The sequence below is a fragment of the Myotis daubentonii genome, chromosome 2 (genome assembly GCF_963259705.1).
Source record: "Myotis daubentonii chromosome 2, mMyoDau2.1, whole genome shotgun sequence".
NCBI lineage: Eukaryota > Metazoa > Chordata > Mammalia > Chiroptera > Vespertilionidae > Myotis > Myotis daubentonii.
The window spans coordinates 9,550,182-9,569,107 of record NC_081841.1 but is presented as its reverse complement, the minus strand read 5'-3'; the positions used below and the strand labels follow the sequence as shown (position 1 = coordinate 9,569,107).

Below are 18,926 nucleotides of genomic sequence, written 5' to 3'. Positions count from 1 at the left end.
GTGGAGGGAAGCATTCTAGCCCTTGAGGTACTGCAACACCTGTGTCTCCTGTGTGTTCCACACTAAGACGTACAGGAGTCTTCTGCCTCTTTTGTCCTTGTCAATGGGAGAAGCCAGCAGAAAACCCTCTAGCATAACAGACGCAGGATGCCATCTTCATCCTCCCCGTTTTCTCACACTCTGGCTTTTCTGTCTCACCTCTGTCCCCTGAACAGAGAAATAGGGGTCAGGGAACCGAAGCTTAGTACTCTGCCGCTGAACCTTTCCCCTTGTTCTGCAGGCAAACACACTAGACAACATCGCTTACATCATGCCTGGGCTGTGACAGCAGAGAATCCTGGGACGGAAACCTTGGCCTACCCCATTGCTGGTTTGTGTATTATGACCGTTCCAGATCCCTTCACTAGCCACTGGGTGTAGGTTTTAAATTTTTATATACATACACATAAATATATATATATATATAATGTACAATATATACATAGGATTGTAACTACTTCGCTTTTAATAATTTTATGAAATGGCAAAGGTTTAGCCAAGAGGAAACCTTGGCATGAAAATGGGCTTGGGATTCTTTTTTCTCCTGTGGTGGATCGATCAATCTGCCTTAAAAATCAATGTTACTTGAGGGCTGGGGGCTTGTTCTGGGTGCCAAGTGCATCTCTTTATGGACAGCTAAAATGTGATTTTTTTCCCCAAGCTCAGTTGTACCTCCAGACTCATCACTGACCATTTGCCTTACCTGTCTTACAGTCTGAAATGTAAGAGGAAAGATTATGGGAAGATGCCAGTTGACTGAGAGTGCTAAAGCCTTTCAACTTGAAGTGTCTTAGGTGGGAGCTGATAAAATCGTTCCTGTCTGAGAGTTATTGCAATGGCTTAGGTCAGCGGTTCTCAACCTGTGGGTCGTGAATCCCTTTGGCGGTCCAATGACCCTTTCACAGGGGTCGCCTAAGACCATCCTGCATATCAGATATTTACGTTACGATTCATAACAGTAGAAAAATTACAGTTATGAAGTAGCAACGAAAATAATTTTATGGTTGGGTCACAACATGAGGACCTGTATTAAAAGGGCCAGAAGGTTGAGAACCACTGGCTTAGGTGAACCTAGTAGGGGGTTCAGCCCAGTTCCTGCGATACAGGTGTCCATGTCTCAGTGTATTGTAATCATTGGCAGCCTCGGTAGGGGCCAAGGAGTTTTGTGAGCCCTGGCAGCATAAAATGCCCTGAAGAGAGTAACGCTGTCGTGCCACCAGTTGAACTGCATACATTGTGAGCTGACGCAGAGTCTTTGGCCTGCAGAACGAAGAGCTGGTATCTTCCATCTGGCAGCATTCGCTTAGCTACCAAGTCCTCACAGGTTCTGCTTAATTGCGTGGTGGCTGTGGAAGATGAACTTGGCCCAGTGGGATTCTTGGGTTCATCATATTGGCTCCCCTGGTGGGCAGATACAGTGTTCTGCATTCCACACATAAGTGAATTGCAAAAAAAGTAGTTGATTCTCATGTAGGTTTATTTATGTGCGCGTGTGAATGTGTTTTAATTATGTGTATTTAACTCTTTAAAATCTTAGATTTTAATTTATCCTGTAAATTTCTGTATATATAATTTAATAACAAAAGCCTCCACCAGCAACAGCATGTGGAAGATACAGATTGTTCTTTCTTCCTCCCTTCCCTCCTCTTAAAACTCCAAATCATCTGCATTTGAAGGTATTGTGCCTCAAAAAGGAATCATTATGTCAGGATTCTAGTTCTTTATAATTCAATAATGTGAAGAAAGTAAATAAAAAGGAATGTTTTCATTCCCAGCTGCCCTCATTTCCAAAGAACCAGACTTTTGCTTCCTAGATCCAAAGAAGACAGCTGAGCGCTTCAGGGTTCTTTTTAAATGTGTGAGCTTCCCTGCCAAACACCAGCTCTGAGGGAACTTTCCTCCCCAGGCTCCACGGAGCTCCGCAGCCTCAAAGTAGAGGTTTGAGGACAGTGCAGCCAGCCCGCACCCTGTTGAATGCCTTCCCTTCTCCCCACCAGAGCGGTCGCGGGGCTGTTTCTTAATGGTATTCTGGCTGCTGAATGCCTTTCTCATCTCAGAGCAGTTTTGAGATTTAATTGGGGAAACAGAAGGAAAGGGGAATGTTTGGGAACCAAAATCAGGAACAGAAATCTTGTTTTGATTTCGTGTGTTAGAACCTGTACCATGCCTCATCTGTACCCACGGAGGTTTCCTGTTTGACACAGGTATCAAGGAGGGGCCTTGAAGACATGGCTTAGTACCGAAAGAAGTCAGTCCTACCATGGTCATTTGTATACATTCATGAAATCCTGAAGACCTGCTTTTTGTTTGTTTTCCTTTAAAATCCAATCCTATTGTATTTGTATTTAAAATTTGTACACATTTGTATAATAACCTGTACCTTGTGGTATTTGGTACTAGTGGAGAAAAAAAACTTTGGATTCAGACATTCTTGCAATTTTTATATCATTGTTTTATTTTTGTTTTTAAAATAAATCCTAGTGGTTTGATCCAAATTCCATTACAGTTGTATAAAGAAATAAAATTTTGTACTTATATTATTAAAAATCACATTTTTAATATTTATAGTCCAGTCTCAGCTATCTTTTCCCTGCTGCCAACCAAAGTTGCTCTGGAAGTATAAAACCTGTTTTTCACACTATATCCTACCATAATATTCTTTTTTTAATCCATCTGGAATAGAGGTCAAGTTTCTGATCTTAGCCATTTTCCTATCGTCTTGCTCTGTTTCTGTTAACTTTTACATTGTGGAGTCTTTTATGTTCTCTCTTTTGCAAACTACAAACCCAATGACTCTGATAAATATAGCTCTGGTTCACTGACAAATAAAACTGCATGTACATTAGTGTGTACACCTAACTCAAGGAAATACCAGTCTTGCGTAAGATTCACATCTGAATCATGTGTTCCAATATATTTCATGCTGTTTCAGTACTGTCTTGACTTAGTGATACTGGATCAGTCACTTAATCTTTATAGGCATCCGAAGTCCCATCTATGAAACAATGTTCATGTCACTTCCCTATCTCTACGCCAGAAGCCAGCCAGGCTGACATGAATGTTTAGAAATATTCTGAACATTTAATGTATAGAGACTTGACCTTTCAGGGTGTAAAAATTTCAATGCAAAGACAAGGTGTTAATAGCCATAAATAGTGAAATACTATGGTTAAAAGGCTAACTTCTTATGGAGTAATTTGCATATTTTATCTCATTTAATCCTCCCACAAGCCTTATGAGTATTATTCCTCTTTACAAGTGAAGAGACAGATACAGAAAGGTGCTTTTCCTAAGGTTATATGGCTATTAAATGGCAGAGCCAGAATAAGCACACTGGTATAGCCAACCCCAAAGCCTAAGCTCTCTTCTACCCGAAGCCACTTTCAAAGGTAAATTGTGTATGTAATTCATCAGAATCTTTCCTCAGTATTATCGATAGTACTTAGCAAATGTGACTGTAGGAAAACCTCTGAGACCTTTCATTGTTCATATGTCCTTTTGTCCTAGCTGCATTTTATGATAACAGGCCTCACTTTTCTCATCATACTATTGTCTTTAAACTTTGGAGGCAAAGTATCGTGATTTTTGTCTACCAGTATATAAAGGATGTAATAGATTACATTACATTTATGCAATATGTCAGTCTTAAGGGACCTAAATATTTACGTTCAAGGAAGGCATTTGATATTAATAGTGCTAAACCACTTAAAATGAAAAATTAAAAACATTTACTGAGTTTGATTTTTCTTAGCAGACACACATTTAAAACATAGTATTTGCCACATATTCTTAGCTATTGTGTTGACAAAATCCACAAACTTCCATTTCTAATTGGAAAGCTATGTAGTATTCTGTTTACATGGAGTTATATTCCACTCCCTGTTTAGGGGACACTTGATTGTTTCTGCTTTTTTGCTATGAAGGATAAACCTTATGGCCGTTTTGTTCTTGGCAGTAAAGCCAAGATCTTCTCATAATCACTTTATACCAGAGTGATGTAGGAAGGCAAGAACTTCCGGTAAATCACCCCACACAAACTAATGGAAGAATCCAAAGGAAGTTCATGCTAAATATACTCCATACAACCAAGCAATAATCTTAAATGAAGAAAAATATGGATGGTACCCGACATGAAATTCATCTTCCTCTTATAGTCCAAAAACCATTACTGAAAGGTAGATTGACTTAAATGTTCCTGTTATTGTGCTGGACAACAGTGGTGAGTGAAGTAGACATAGTACCCCAGCCCTCATGAAGCATCCAGACTGGTAGGGAGAAAGGCATTTATGAAGTCTCACATGCATTATTAAAACACTTCAAAGCACAGCAGTCAGGACTTCCATTAAGTGTTTATATTGTAAAGAAGTCGGCCGTTAGACAGGCTGACATCTGTTAAACAGGTTAACATGCAGAAGTGATTGTAAGTTCACAGATTTTCCATCATCCTAAATTTGTGCAGAGTCAGTTTACTGGCCTTCCAAGTTTAAGAATCACACACAGACAATTTGGTCAATAAATACTAACGCCCCATACCACCAAAGCAGTGGTTATTGGCTCTTTTGGAGTCTTTAGAAGAAAAAAACATAACCCATCGATCAGGCATCTAATGTAGGTGACATCTGAAACATGGCCCAGACAGGAAGGTTGAAGAACATAGAATTACAAAGCTGGGAAAGGTCTCTAAGAGCCTTAATTCTCAACTTGGGGTCAACAGCTGTGCTTCAGGGACCCCCAAACTCCCCGAAGTTATATTGGATCTCTGCCTTTTCAGAAAGGCTCGTGGCTTCAAAATTCTCAAAAGAGCCTGTGACCTAAAAAAAAAGCTGAGAGTCCTTGCACTAATTCCAGCATCCAGAGAAAATGGGAAGCTGTTCGAATCACTCTGTAAAGTAATGGCAGAGATGGGTCCCAGGCACTGTTCGCGACTTCTGCGTGCTTTCTGCTACCTGGAGCGCTAGCCCGTCCCAAGCTGAATTTATTGGGTCGGCCCCCTGTCCAGGGAGCGCAAACTCCTGGCTCTTGTCTCCTATTTGAGATACGGGGCTGCAAGCAGGCCTCAGCTTGCACCTGGGAGACCTCGACCTCAGATGGGAAGAGTCCTATTAGGACAGGAAGACAACAGGCCAGAGAGGGTATCTACCCCCTCGGTGGGTGTGCAGTCACCGTGACGTCCCAACGATTAAGACATTTAAAAGTGAGCGCTGCGTCCGAGCTCGCTCTGTAACCTTACCCAAGTCACGGCTCTGCGCCGAGACCCGGTTTTCCAGGTGCGTTACAAGACCGTCAGGCCACGCCCCTAAACCTTCAATAAGCCTTGGGGGCGTGGCTTAGGGAGCACCACGCCCCCAGGCCCCCTACCGCCCAACGTCGTGCGTGACGTCCGTCGACGGCGAGTGAGCCTCAGTGAGGTCACTGCCCGCTCCCTCGGAGTGCCGACCCTCCTCAGGGGTGGGGCCTGTGTCCAATTCCAGACTCGCTCCGCTCCGCCCCCACGGGCGCCTCCTCGCGGGCCAGCCGGCGCGTCACGTGACGGGTCGGCGGCGCTGGCGGTTGCTGTCAGCTGATATCACGGGTTGGTGGCAGCGGCAGCCGTGGCGATGGACTTTCTCCTGGGGAACCCGTTCAGCTCTCCGGTGGGACAGCGCATCGGTGAGTCCCCGGAGCCTCGCCCAGCCCTGCCGCGAGGCTCCGCGCCCAGCCTGAGCCCCCTCGGGCGCCCGAGGTCCCCAGCCGCACACCGGAGGGAGGCCGGGAGGGGAACGAGGCTGGCGCGTCTCTCCCAGACCTGGCCCCGCCCCGTCTCCCGCCCCTCTTGATTGACAAAAACCGTGGCCCATTAGGAAGCCTCGCGTCGTGATGGGTGCCTACAACAGCCAGTAGGTAAAGAGAGAGGGCGGGTCCTCTCGCGGCTCAGCCAATGGACGGCAGCTGGGGTCGCGAATCCAGGGAGAAAGTTTGAAGGGTTAAAGGGACGACGTGGTTTTGCAGTCGTTGGTTCTTGGTTCTCTCGGTGTGTCGTCGTCCCTTCCCCAACCCAGGGCGCGCCGCCGGGTCTCTGGCCCTCTCGTTCCTGGCTCGCCGGGCCCTCCAGACACAGATACCTGAGAAGGGCTAGAAGCCCATTCTCCTGGGATCGGAGATTGGGGCTTGGCGCCTGGGCGGCGACTTGTGGGGGCGGCGGGAGGCTGCTAGGCAGCCCTGCCTCCGGCCCCGGCCAGACCCTGGGAGCCCGCTGGACGAGGCGGCCGGTCCTGGAGGCCGAGGTCTCGGGACGTGCCCTCCTGGGCAGCCCGCGCCCACCGGCATCAGCTGGACGCAGAGTGGCCGGCGCTCTGGGCTGGAAGTGGCCGTAGGAACCACCTGATCGCGCCTCCCGCGTCCCTCGGTGGGTGGCACAGCCCAACGGAGTCCAGGTCTCCTGACTCCCGACTCCCTGTGGACGGGAGACTTGCTGGTTCTATGACGTTACCGCCCTTGCCTAGGTTTCCTCTCCTGTAATTAGGGGATCACAATGGCCCCTCTCTCCGAGGGGTGGTTGTGAAGATTGACTCGTTAATTAGAACGGGTGCCCGGCTCCTTACCGGTGCTATATAAAAGGAGGTCATGTTTATTACCATTGTTACTGAAATGCCAACAAGTGAGGCTCGGCGGGGGGGGGGGCGGGCGCGGGGCGGGCAGGGCAGAGAGCGGTCCCTCGCAATGGCTGGACAGCAGGTCTCGTGGGTGCTCACTCCTGCGCACCCCATGGGAGGACGCACAGGCCGAGCCCCAGACAGCTGACACTCACCCGGGAACAGCCTGGCTGAGCCTCCTTGTTGCACGAGGAAACCGCAGGCCCTTCAGTGACATCCTCTATTCGCGTCTTGGCTGTTTTTCAGCCTGAAATCCAGACTGGGAACATTGGATCTTGTAGGCAGAACTCTCTTTCCCTTCGTTCTGTCCTGGGAGACAGGCCTCACGTAGGTCTGCCGACCAGCTGTGTTGTAATCGCCACCGTGGCTGTTAAGGGCCCTTCCGAGGCTGTGTCATCAAACTTCTCCAAGAGGGGTGTGGCGGCAGAGGATGTGCTCACCGGAAGCTCCTGGACCAGGGAGGGGTCCTGCCTGCTCAGGACCATCGCCCCCACCCCAATTCCCCCCCCCCCCTCCAGCACACCCCCAGGGAGTCACTGTTTGGGAGCTGAAAAGAGAACGCAGCTCTCCTTTCATCTCTGTTTCGCCAACTACAAATGGGGCTGCTTTCAACACATGCCAAGTGTGAGACGCGCTACTTTAAAAAAGAGAGTCTGGCCAAGTCAGCCACATCTTCCCGAGGCTTTCTAGAGAGGCTCGCCTGGACTCGGGGCCCTCGTGGTCAGAGAAAACAGCTTCTCTTCCTATGCTTAAGCGTGACCTCCTTGGGCAAGAAAGACTATCTAAATCATAATGCCTTAAAGCACAAGCCAAGTGTTGCTGCGGGAGGGGTCCTTACCCTGGGGCTCTCCCAAGGCTAACCTTTATGGCAGGCGGGGCCCCACCCCAGAGGTCTGGGGTAAAGCCCTAGAATTGGTATTTCTAACAAGGTCCCAGGGGATGCTGATGACACTGGGTTGGAAACCACATACTGAAAATCTACTCTAGCCCATTGCCTTCATTTTTTAAAAATAAGTTTTTATCGATTTCAGAGAGAGGAAGGGAGAGGAAGAGAGAGAGAGAAACGTCAATAACGAGAGAGAATCACCGATCGGCTGCCTCCTGCACTCCACCAACAGAGATTCGAACCGTGACCTCCTGGTTCATGGGTCGACGCTCAACGACTGAACCACACCGGCTGGGCCCATCGCCTTCATTTTACACAGGACACTGAGGCCCAGAGAGGGGAAGCTGGAAAGTGTGACTCACCCGGATCCCAGTGAAATGATAGGAAAGCTCAGATGAACTCCCCAGGGCCACTGAGGTTTGCACCAAAGCAGAAGAGGCTGTAAAAGTAAAATTAAATGAAGAATATCAGCCATTGAGTTAATGCTCTCAGTATTCCATATTTTTTCTTTTAGATAAAGAAGCAGAAGTACCACCGATATCTGTGATTATTGGTGCCCTAGTTTTAGCTGCTTGTATTTCTGTAAACTGCAGGAGTGAAATAATCTCAAGGCTGCCGACTCCGTCCCTGTTGAGAGTAGAGCCCCGTATAATTGGCGTCCCCAGGCACAGTGGTTCTAATGGTGTTCATCAGGGGTACCACTCACAGAGCTCCGGTGCTGCTCCCTCAACCTGCCCCTCTGTGCACCCTTCCGACCCCAGGCATCGTCACCTCACCCTGAGGTCTTCTCTGACCCCTTCAGGTCCAGCCATTGCTTTTGTGCTCTCTCATAAGCACCCCAGCACTCGGGCTCCCTCGCTGTCTGCCTTTGCACTTGAGCTTCCGCTTCCTCCACGGTAGAATGGTGGTCATACCAGCATCTACCTCTCACGGTGGGTGTGAGAACCAAGTGAGATATCCCTGGAGAGAGCCTGGCACCTTGCCGGGGGGCGTGACACCGTAGCTCTTGCTGTCACCATCGCCATTTGTATTATTTCCACCATCATCACACCAGCAGGGCACTGTCCCATTATGTTAGGGGAAAAGGAAGGTAACAGTTTGTGAGCAAATATCACGTGCCAGGTGCCATGCTAGTCTCCTCGGTATGACTCTTCAGGGTGGCCCTATAAGATATGCCTGTCTTTCCCCTTTTCACCAAAAGTCTAAGGGAAGGTATCACTGCCCGAGGCCTCACAGCTCATCAGGGTGGGAGTCCGGACACAGAGCCCGGCTCCTCTCTTGCATCCTCATCACGCTGCCTCTGGCTGACCACTGCTTAGGTGAAATTTACATCAGTCCCACCTTTCAAGATCCACAGTTGCTGTTCTACCTACAGACTAGGTTTCCTGGCTGTGACTCACACAAGGGTCTGGCCCGTTTCCAGGTCACTCTCCCTCACCTGAGAGTGGGAGACTTCCCAGGAGCGCAGGCTGTGGCTGGAAGGATCCGGGAGAGCTAGGACTAGGCAGTGTTGACACAGCCGCCTTCTTCAAGGATTTCAAAACCTTTCCCAGGTATTCTCTGAGGACACATCTCACTGGCCACATCTTAGAGACAGACGTCAGAAGGCAACCCACCAATCCATTTTCAGTTTCTGGCTGTCACCTCACCGCTGGTCTTTGAGCCAGAGACCCAGCGGACTCATGAAAGCAAGCGGCACACCAGCGACTGTAAATGTGGGCATCCTGGGGACCAGCCCCCAGTCGTCGGGGTAGGGGGACGGGAAGCTGGATGTGATGGGAGATCTCAGAGCCTAAGGCTGAACCCTGGGGTGGATGGGAGAGCGGCTCTTGGAGCCACAAGAAGGAATCGTGGACAAGAGACCACAGGTGTCCACTAGGGAGAGCATACCTCGGGCCCTCTGGGATGCCATTTTGGGAGTGATGAGCTGAAAACCAAACTGGACGCTCAAGCAACGTTGTCGAGGGGCCACCAGGCTGGGAGGCAGGAACCCTGGGTCCAGCTCCAGCTCTGTTCCTGCCACGCTCCCTCTGCATCGCCCGCACCCTTGTCTGTCAAGTAGCAGAGCCACCTGCTGTTCTCCCTGTTCCCCAGGGGACCGGTGGGGAACAACTGAGGGGACAGGTGAGGACAGGGAAGGATTGATACCAGAGGGAAGAGAGGAACTGATGGCCATTGTGGAGGAATGATAGGGCTGATTCCACAAGGCTCAGAGAGAGTCCAGTGCCAGCACAGATAGCTGTCCCTACCACCTTTCAGAGATGGAACTGGCTGCCTGGCTTGGTAGTGAGCTCCCCACCACTGGAGGTGTGAAAGCAGAGGCCAGAGGGAAGGGACTGTAAAGAGGAGTCCCGCATTGGCTGGGGGGTGGACTAGGCCAGTCTCTGCAGACTTTTCTGTAAAGGATCAGTAGTAATACTTCTGGTTTTGTGGGCCACTTGGCCTCTGTTGCAACTACCCAACTCTGCCGTTATGTTACAGAAGCAGAGGCGGCTGCATCTGTCCATGAATGAACGTGACTGTGTCCAATCAAACCTTAGTTATGGACACTGAAATTTGAATTTCATGTAATTTTCACATCATGAAATATTATTATTCTTTGGATTTTTCCCAACCATATAAAGGTGTAAAGACCATTCTTACTTTGATTGGCCCTACAAAAACACTGCATTTGGCACATGGGCTCCTAGTTTGCAGGCCGCTGGGTCAGACCAGCTGGCCAGAGACAGAACGTTGGAGAACAGTGTCTTCAAAGTGGGGTCCTGGGGCGCCCACATCAGGGATGCTTGAGGTCACTCCAGCCGTGGGCCCCCTGAGTCAGAATCTCTACCCCTTCCCACAGCTGCCAGGAAGCTCTGACTCCTTGATCTCCAAGTGCTGGAGCCAAAATCTGTCTTCAGGGTCACAGGGAATGATGTCGAGAAAGGGCTCTTGAGTCAAGTTAAGCACCTCTCTGTGCTTCAGTTCCTGCCTATAAAGTAAGGATAATAATAGCACCTGTCGGTCGGGGTTGTTGTGTTGTCATGTTGTGAAGCATTTGGCACAGTGCCTGCCAGACTATACGTGTCCATAATTGTTAGCCAGTGTGGTTTTCATTGGTGGATCATCATTGCTGGGGCACAGTCTGGGTTAGTGGCAGAGCCAGGGTGCCAACCCGGGGCCCTGACTCTCGTGCAGCCTGTGTCGGTCTTGGCGTCACTGAGAAAGAGCAGTCACTGGCTGGGTGGCAGCCACATTCACAGGTCAGGTTTCAGGGTGTGGGGAGAGCCGATTCTCACTTGGGAATTGGAGCCTTTGACTGCCCCTGTGGATGGAGCTGATGAATAGGTTTTGTTCCCTCACTGAGCTCAAAGAAATAAGAGTAGAGTCCCGGATTTCCGCTCTTTTGATTTTAGGGGGGAAAAAACAAAATCCCTCAGTGTCATCTATGGGGCCATCACCCATGAGCAGTAGGAGGATTCAGGACCAGTTAACTCCTTACCTCCTCGCCCAGGGCTGTGGATCCAGGCGAGGCTCTCCAGGCTCCTCCTTCGGGCACCACCTGTTTTATATCTGCCCCGGGCTGCCTTCAGTTTTATTTTCATGGTGTTTTCCTTTTGTTGGCTCACCTTTTTAAATTCGGCCTCTTCCTGTGTAATTATACCCATGAAATCATTACTTTGATGAGTTAGTTCATGCTCTTTTCCTAGTCCACATTAAATTGAATATTTAAGTCTAGAAACGTCTTTAAATGTACCCGTGAGACCATCTAACATGATCCTGGGTAGCACATTTCAGATGTAAGCCGTCTGAGCAGGGTCAGAACCCAGACTTCTGTGTCAGAACATCTGGGTGTAAATGCCAGCTCCACCCTTCCTAGCTGTGTCCCAGGCAAGTGACAAAGGCTCCCAGGGACGGATGCCTTGATGGACTGTGGGAACCTGGCAGTTGATGGAGAGCCAAACTGCTGTGCAGGCCCCAAGGACAGACTGGCTTGGCTCCTGGTGGGGCAGGTAGAGCAGGGAGGAAGGGAGGAGGGAAGAGGGGCAGGGGGCCAGCCAGACCGCAGGAGGCTGACAGTGGGAGGAGAACTGAAGGACAGACGGAGTTGTCCCCTGTTGGAGTGGAACTTGTTTGCATTGGTTACTGTAAACCCCTGGGGTGGTTAGCTTTATGTGCAACTTAGCTGGCCAATGGGACCCAGATATTTGGTCACACTTTATTCTAATGTTTCTGTGAAGGTAGTTTTTAGATGAGATTAGTGCTGAGGAAAGCAGATTACCCTCAGTGGTGGGCCACAGCCGGTCCGTTGACAGCCTTAATAGAAGAAAGACTGGCCTCCCCGAAAGAGGGAATTCTGCCAGGCGACCTTTGGGCCTGAGCTGTGCCTGTTCCCTGGTCTCCAGCCCGCAGGCCTACTTGTAGGTTTTTGACTTGATCACAGAGCCAGTCCGAGAGAGAAAGAGAGAGAGAGAGAGAGAGAGAGAGAGAGAGAGAGAGAGAGAGAGAGAGAGAGAAGAGAGAGAGAACATCTTTCACACACAGATTGGAGGAGGAAAAAAGAAAGTCACATACACCTTGGCCAGCCACTTCAAGCCTCTGCTTCACAGCCTTGCTCTCTCTTATCTGGATAGGCTTTTAAAGCCCTCCTTCACCTGCCCTGGCTGGTGTGGCTTGGTTCTTGGGTGTCCTCCCGTGCACTGAGGGTTGCTGGTTCAATTCCCGGTCAGAGCACGTGCCCAGGTTACAGGCTCAAACGCCAGGGCGGGGCATGTGGGAGAGCCAATCGATATTCCACTCTCCAATGCCTCTCTCTCTCCCCCCTCCCCCCTCTCCCTTCCTCTCTCTCCAAACATTAATAAAAAAAACCAAAAAACTCCTTAACCTGAGATGATTTTCATTTGGGCACTACAGTTGTTACATCAACTGGGACATGTGGGCTGTCTTTGTAGAGTATTTTAGGCTTCCCCTTGCGGCCTGTGGTTACAAAATGGCAGGGGAGAGGCAGCCAGGGTTTTGAAGAAGGACTGCTCAGCAGCTTAGGAAACGGGTGCAGCTTTCCAAGCCGGGTCTGGAAAGGGCTGTTCGTTTGAAAAGTTGGCTTCAAGACAGTTTTGCTGGGGAGGGGCGTGGAGGGGGTGGTAGTCTGCATTTGTAGTCGAAAATGTTTGTTTTAGTGCTTGCTGTGTGCTAGATAGGAGACCAAGCATTTAAAGTGCGTTCTCTCATTCGCGCTCACACAGCCCTGCAAGGTGAGTGAGTGCCTTAGTCCCATTCCGCAGGGGAGGAAGGGAGGCCCAGAGGACTGACTCCGGCACACCCCTGGTGAGGACTTGAACTGGGATGTGTCTGTGGCCAGATCCCACACCCAGACTTGGCTACCTCATTGCTTCCCCACAGAACTGAAGGGACCTGCTGGATTTCCTTTTGAGTGAAAATGTCTGGATCCATCTAGATTCTAGAACGAGTGTGTTCATGATGGTTCTGTCTATGTTTCCCCCGTCCTCCACCCCCTCCCACCTTTAGCACATGGTTTCATCCCGGTGCTTGCCTCCTGGAACAGGAAGCACAGGCAGGGCCCCAGCCACAGCTGCCAAAGGAATTCCACGTTTGTCTCAGGGGCCAGCGCAGGGTCACAGGGTCACAGGGCCACTCCTGGCTGCGAGGAGACTAGAAAAGCTAAACACCATGGACCAGGGGAAAGTACCTTCAGGACAGACTGTTGGAGTCCCCTCCATGTGGTGGGGTTAATAAATATCTACTATTGTTCCAGGTGCCTTAATACAATACCATATCAGCGTGAGCAGGTAAGCGAGTTCCCAGTTTCCGGATGGAGGGCCGCTGGCCTGCGTCCCAGCAGGATCAGTCAGCGTGGGAAGGCTCTAGAGCAGGTCCAGGTGCTGTGTTCACAGGAGCAGGATATTAGAATGGGGGGCAGATTCCTTAGCATGGGGGGCAGATTCCTTAGCATGGGGGGCAGATTACTTAGCATGGTGGGGGGCAGATTACTTAGCATGGGGGGGGCAGATTCCTTAGCATGGGGGGGCAGATTCCTTAGCATGGGGGGGGCAGATTACTTAGCATGGGGGGGAGCAGATTCCTTAGCATGGGGGGGGCAGATTCCTTAGCATGGGGGGGGGGCAGATTCCTTAGCATGGGGGGGCAGATTCCTTAGCATGGGGGGCAGATTACTTAGCATGGTGGGGGGCAGATTACTTAGCATGGGGGGGGCAGATTCCTTAGCATGGGGGGGCAGATTCCTTAGCATGGGGGGGGGCAGATTCCTTAGCATGGGGGGGGGCAGATTACTTAGCATGGGGGGCAGATTCCTTAGCATGGGGGGGGGCAGATTACTTAGCATGGGGGGCAGATTCCTTAGCATGGGGGGGGGCAGATTACTTAGCATGGAGGGGGGCAGATTCCTTAGCATGGGGGGGGCAGATTACTTAGCATGGAGGGGGGCAGATTCCTTAGCATGGGGGGGGCAGATTACTTAGCATGGGGGGAGCAGATTCCTTAGCATGGGGCAGATTACTTAGCATAGGGCAGATTACTTAGCATGGGGCAGGTTAGGAAGGGCACAATACTTTCCAAAAATAGTCACAGGACTGCCCGTTTGAAGAAAGTTCGTGGTTTCTGCACATAAGCTATTAAGGAGTCAATGGGGGCCAAAAGGTGGGGGTATTTCATTTAAATTAAAGTCTTACAAAGGTTTCTTGTGCTGATGAACATGGCCTCATCCTTCATTCAGTCATTCAGCAAACATTTACTGCAGGTCCCGTCTAGTGTAGAGAATTTGTTGATTCATGAGCTATAATTTCCACCCTTGAGCTCACAGCCTAATGGGAGAGACAAAGAATTCAGTACTATAGAGGTATTTTACCGACTCCACGAAACAGAGCTTGTGGCTGTGGTCTGTGCGAAACGCTGCTGGCCCAGAGTGAAGGAGCAGCCCGTGGGGTCAGAGCAGGCTCCACAGGGAGAGACCCACCTTGAGCTGGGCTGGGGAGAGTTGAGATGGAGGGGTGGGGAGGCGCACATTCCTGGAAGGAACACAGAACCCTGAAGGAGTAGGACTGACGGGCAGAAGGCCAGGGTAAGAGGAGGAAGTAGGGAGAAGGGCTGGGCCAGCTCTCCACCCAGCGTCTGGCCAACAGCGCCTGTGAGGCCCGGGGTAGCTCTGATTCCAGAGTGCAGCAGTCCTGTGGGGAAGCCAGGGCACCACAGAGCTGTCAGTCAGGGGGCCTCGGCCACAGGTGACAAGGACCCGGCCACCGTAGGCCGAACCCACCACCACTCCGGATTCTTGTCTAACAAGAAGTCTGAAGGCAGGTGGTTTCAGGGTTGGTGCGACAGTCAATGATGTCTTTAACATCCAGGCTCTTTCTCTGTCCTTCGCATGTTGTTTTGGTCTGAGCTAGTCACCTCCCAGGCTGACATCCCAGGCACCATGCTCCCATGCTAGCCTCTCACGGGAGGGAGGGAGGGAGGGAGGGAGGGAGGAAGGAAGGAAGGAAGGAAGGAAGGAAGGAAGGAAGGAAGGAAGGAAGGAAGGAAGGAAGGAAGGGAGGAAGGGAGAGAGAGAGAAAAGGCTTTTCCTCCTGGGCTGTGCGCTGTGCCCCTGTGTCCCAGCAGCGCCTCTCAGCAGTGCCACCCAGCAGATGTGTCCTTACTCCCCAGGGGTCAGAACCGGTCGCTTGCCCACTTCTGGACCAGGCACCCTGGGGTATGAGATGGCTGCTTTGGGCAGTGAGAAGGAAGGGACGGCTCTCGGGTGGGCCAGGAAGGCGGCTGCCGCTGTGGGGCTTGGTGTGGTTGCCTGCCTGAGTCCCTCCTTCCAGCCTGAGGTTGGTCTGTCCCTCTGCCTCAGCAGCCACTCCCTTCTCCCCTGGCTGCCTCACTCCTCCTGGGACCTCAGGCTCCCTCAGGTCCCTCTCCCAGTCCCTCAAGCCCTCCTTCTTCCCACCGTCCTGTCGACTCCTCCTTGATTCATTCACTCAGCTCATGCCTCTCCTCCACCGGAACCTCTCCTCCACCTTCCAGGCCGGGAGCTCATGCTCTACGCTCACTCCCACGGCACCTCCTGCTGAACCTTCCAGTGCCCTCGCTGGTGCTCACCCTCCTCACAGCTCCACAGGACCTGGAACTGACTTCCGTCCTCTCACTTGTCCATTTTGCACTAAGAATGCTTGTCCAGCTGTTACCCTGACCACTAGTACCACCTCAAGGGCTGGGATTCTGTTCTCCGTCTTTGCTCCTCCAGCACCTGGCACAGAACTGGACATACAACAGCAGCTCGGGAGCAGAGGGGGAGGGCAGCGAGGGAACAGGTGGCAGGAAGAAGGCATGCAGAAGGCAGGTGCCAGAGTGGAGGGGCTAAGGGACCCTCAGGGCAGAGGCAGATGGAGGGTGGGAAAGTAAACAGAGGGGTGTTACTTACAGCAAATTCCAAACATCACCTGTCATTCATCAATATTTCAGTGTGTCTCTAAAAGTTATGGAATAGGGTTATTATTTTAATACAAACAAGCCATAGCCATAATCCTATATAATAGGAGGAATATGCTAATTATCCATTACGCCATAACATCACGACCAACCTACAAGTGGTAGAAAGCTACAGGAGGGCAGGGCAGTGAGTTACAAGCAGAGAGAGCTACAGGAGGGCGGGGCAGTGGGCAGAGAGCTACAGGAGGGGAGGGCAGGGCATCAGGAAGAGAGCTACAGGAGGGCAGGGCAGCGGGAGGAGAGCTACAGGAGGGCAGGGCAGCGGGAGGAGAGCTACAGGAGGGTGGGGCAGCGGGCCAGAGAGCTACAAGCAGTGAAGAGCTACCAGCAGCGGTGGGTGGCCAGCTGAGGCAAGCGGCAGCGAGTTACTCGCGCACAGATTCGTGCGTACGGCCACTAGTACTATTATACACTTTAAAACTTGTACCGATGTGTTTTTAAAGCCTGAAAACAGTCAAGACTAGATAGAAATCTTCACAAAGGGTCACTGTGGGTCCTTTGAGTGATATGAGTACGTGACTTTTACACTGGAAAAACGGCATCAGTAAATGTGAAATGACTAAAAAGGAAATGACTGTGCGTGCGCTCGCGGAGGGGGCTCTCAGGAGAGGGCCTGTGGGAGCCGCCCAGAGCTGAGCAGCATGTGGCTGTCTTCTCCACCTGGTCAGCCAGCTCCCGGTCTGTCCCTGTCCCCTGGTCAGGCAACTGGTGGGACTAGGTCTGCTTTCCGCATGGGCCTTGAAGGCATGCCCTTGCTATTTACAGACCGTATTTCATTGAATCTAAGACATCATGGAGTGTAAAAAGGAAAAGCTGCCAACTGAGCTCTGAGAGGCCATCCTTTGTAAGAAACATCCCAGTATCAAGGGTTCAGGAGTGGAAAGGGGGAGCTCAGGGTCAGTGGAACAGAGAGCGCTATCCAGGGTGGGGGTAGGGGTGGAAGGGGACTCAGCAGTGACCTGGAGCAGCGCGGCCATCTGGAGGCTCAGCCAGCCCTTCTGCAAACATTGACCGAACCTGTTTTCTGCCCCACCAGAGAGTGGGGCTGGTGAGAGAGAGATGTCCCCAAGAGCTCAGAGCCCACCCAAGGCAGAAGAGAATCCTCCAGGCAGAGCAGGGTGAGAGTGTATGAGTTTAGGGCCACACAGGCCCCGGTTTCCCCCTCCCCTCCTGGGCACTGAGCATCACCTGCCCTCCCTCCCCCAACGTAAGGTGGTGAGGACGTGTCTTTGGTGGCCACTCTTTCCTGCTCTCAGCCCAAGTCAGGTCATGGTGCCTAGTGGCTATTGGTCACTGCTCCTGCCCTGACATTGTCTGGCTGATAAATCAATGTCCGTGAAGCCAACAGTCTTATCTTGGTTTGACAGATGAGAAAAGGGACACTTAGAGGGCTTGGGTCCTTGCCCATGGTCTCTGAGTGACGAGGGGGGGCCAGACTTGTCCTGCTCCAAGCCTGTGCCGCTGCCCCACCTGACTGCGCTTGCCACAGTGCCAGGCGGTGCCAGGCCGCTCTCTGGAGCCCTCTGGGGAGGCGGTGTCTGACCAGGCCCAGCATGGAGAGGACAGGCTACTGAGCAGGCAGACGGGCCAGCCAGCCCTAGACAACGTGCGGCCTAGCGGCTGGTGGAGGCTTGCGAGGCCTGGCCTCCTCTGGAGCTGGGACAAGAGCAGAACTGCTACCAGGCCATCGAAGGTTGCCACCAACAGCTCAGAGGTCAGAAGTCAGCTGTCAGTCTCTGGGAACTGGTCGCCATTGTCCGTGTTCCTATTCCCTCTTCTTAAAATAGCTAGCTGAGTTGCTTTTGTGGTTAAACACAGAACAAAACAAATATCCCCAGGTTCCTGTGGGTTCAAACTTCTGCCCTTAATGGAACACACCACCTCATGGAATCTTCATTCAGGAAGTCTCCCCAGTCCTGAGTCCACTCCCACCTGAAGGGAGGGAGGGAGGTGGTGCGTGTGGCAGGGCCGGGCCTGATCTGGGCACCCCCTCGTCACTGAAATTGTTCAGATGGGCCTGTCTCTCTCCTCTTCCTCTCCCCTTCCTGTTTAGTCTGCCTGAAACTCCCCTTTTTCCTCCCTCCGCCCCAAAACCACTCCATCCTCTGAATGGCTCTGCCCAGTGCTGGCAATGAGGACTAAAGAGTTTGCCAGCTGTGCTCAGACTCGTGCTCGAGGTCCCTCTGCACCCACCTTGATTCCTCGGGATGGCATCCTGACAGATATCCCAGCTGCCCCCGTAACCCCTTCTAAACCCGTGCCCTCTCCCCCAGGAGAAGAGGGGTGTCCGTCATGTTCAAGGGCCACTGGGGTCGGAAGGGATCTGATAGAGGAACTACTTCCAGGCTTGCTGGTGGAGCCAGGGGTCGGGGAGGAGGGGCAGGTGCCTGCATGGTCCAGGGAGCCCTCTGGGAAAGCAGAGCTCCCGACCCCTGAGCGAGATGGGCCAGTGGCATCAGTGGCCGCTCCTCCCTCACCACCTGGCACAGCCGTGCACCTCCGTTTCCTCGTCAGTTAGAGGAGGTGGTAGTGTGCACCTTACACGTCTGTGAGGAGCAGCCACACTTCTGGGAGCAGCTGCCTGCGCCAGGTGTTGCGGAGTGTACTAGTATAACGGGAACAAAAGCGTTGCTGTTGTTGAAGGGCCTGGGGCCTGGCTGAGGGCTCAGCGCCTTCGAAGGATTTGGGGCCCAGGCGGACACAATCACTTTCAAGTTTCAGAAAGTTGAGTGTGGGCAGGAGGGAGAATGGACGGGAGGAGCGAGGCAGGAAGAGCTGAGGCAGTGGTCCGAGAGCAGCGGGTGGTGGCCGGCTGGGCAGTGGAGGAGGGCGGGTGAGGAGATGGGAGGATGGGAGTCGGGAGCTGGATGTGCCGGTGAGCA

At 51.8% G+C, this 18,926-nt stretch overlaps 2 protein-coding genes and 1 long non-coding RNA gene across 6 annotated transcripts in view; 2 read left to right on the top strand and 1 right to left on the bottom strand.

Annotated features, from left to right (window-relative positions):
* HMGXB4 (HMG-box containing 4) overlaps positions 1–2,606 on the top strand; it is a 31,559-nt gene extending 28,953 nt beyond the window's left edge. For all 4 annotated transcript variants that reach the window (XM_059681682.1, XM_059681683.1, XM_059681685.1 and 1 more), the window contains one exon: positions 281–2,606. In XM_059681682.1, the coding sequence (XP_059537665.1) occupies positions 281–325 (45 nt within the window). In that variant the 3' untranslated portion in view covers positions 326–2,606. The remainder of the gene's footprint in view (positions 1–280) is intronic.
* Positions 2,607–2,695: 89 nt separating this feature from the next.
* Positions 2,696–7,035, bottom strand: LOC132227049 (uncharacterized). The gene is made up of 2 exons (XR_009451113.1): positions 6,827–7,035; positions 2,696–6,625 (listed from the first exon to the last, which is right to left on the bottom strand). It is a non-coding gene; the product is annotated as an uncharacterized LOC132227049 (long non-coding RNA).
* Positions 5,423–18,926, top strand: part of TOM1 (target of myb1 membrane trafficking protein) — a 37,421-nt gene continuing 23,917 nt past the window's right edge. Inside the window, exon 1 of the mRNA XM_059681686.1 lies at positions 5,423–5,688. Within this exon, the coding sequence (XP_059537669.1) occupies positions 5,637–5,688 (52 nt within the window). The 5' untranslated portion in view covers positions 5,423–5,636. The remainder of the gene's footprint in view (positions 5,689–18,926) is intronic.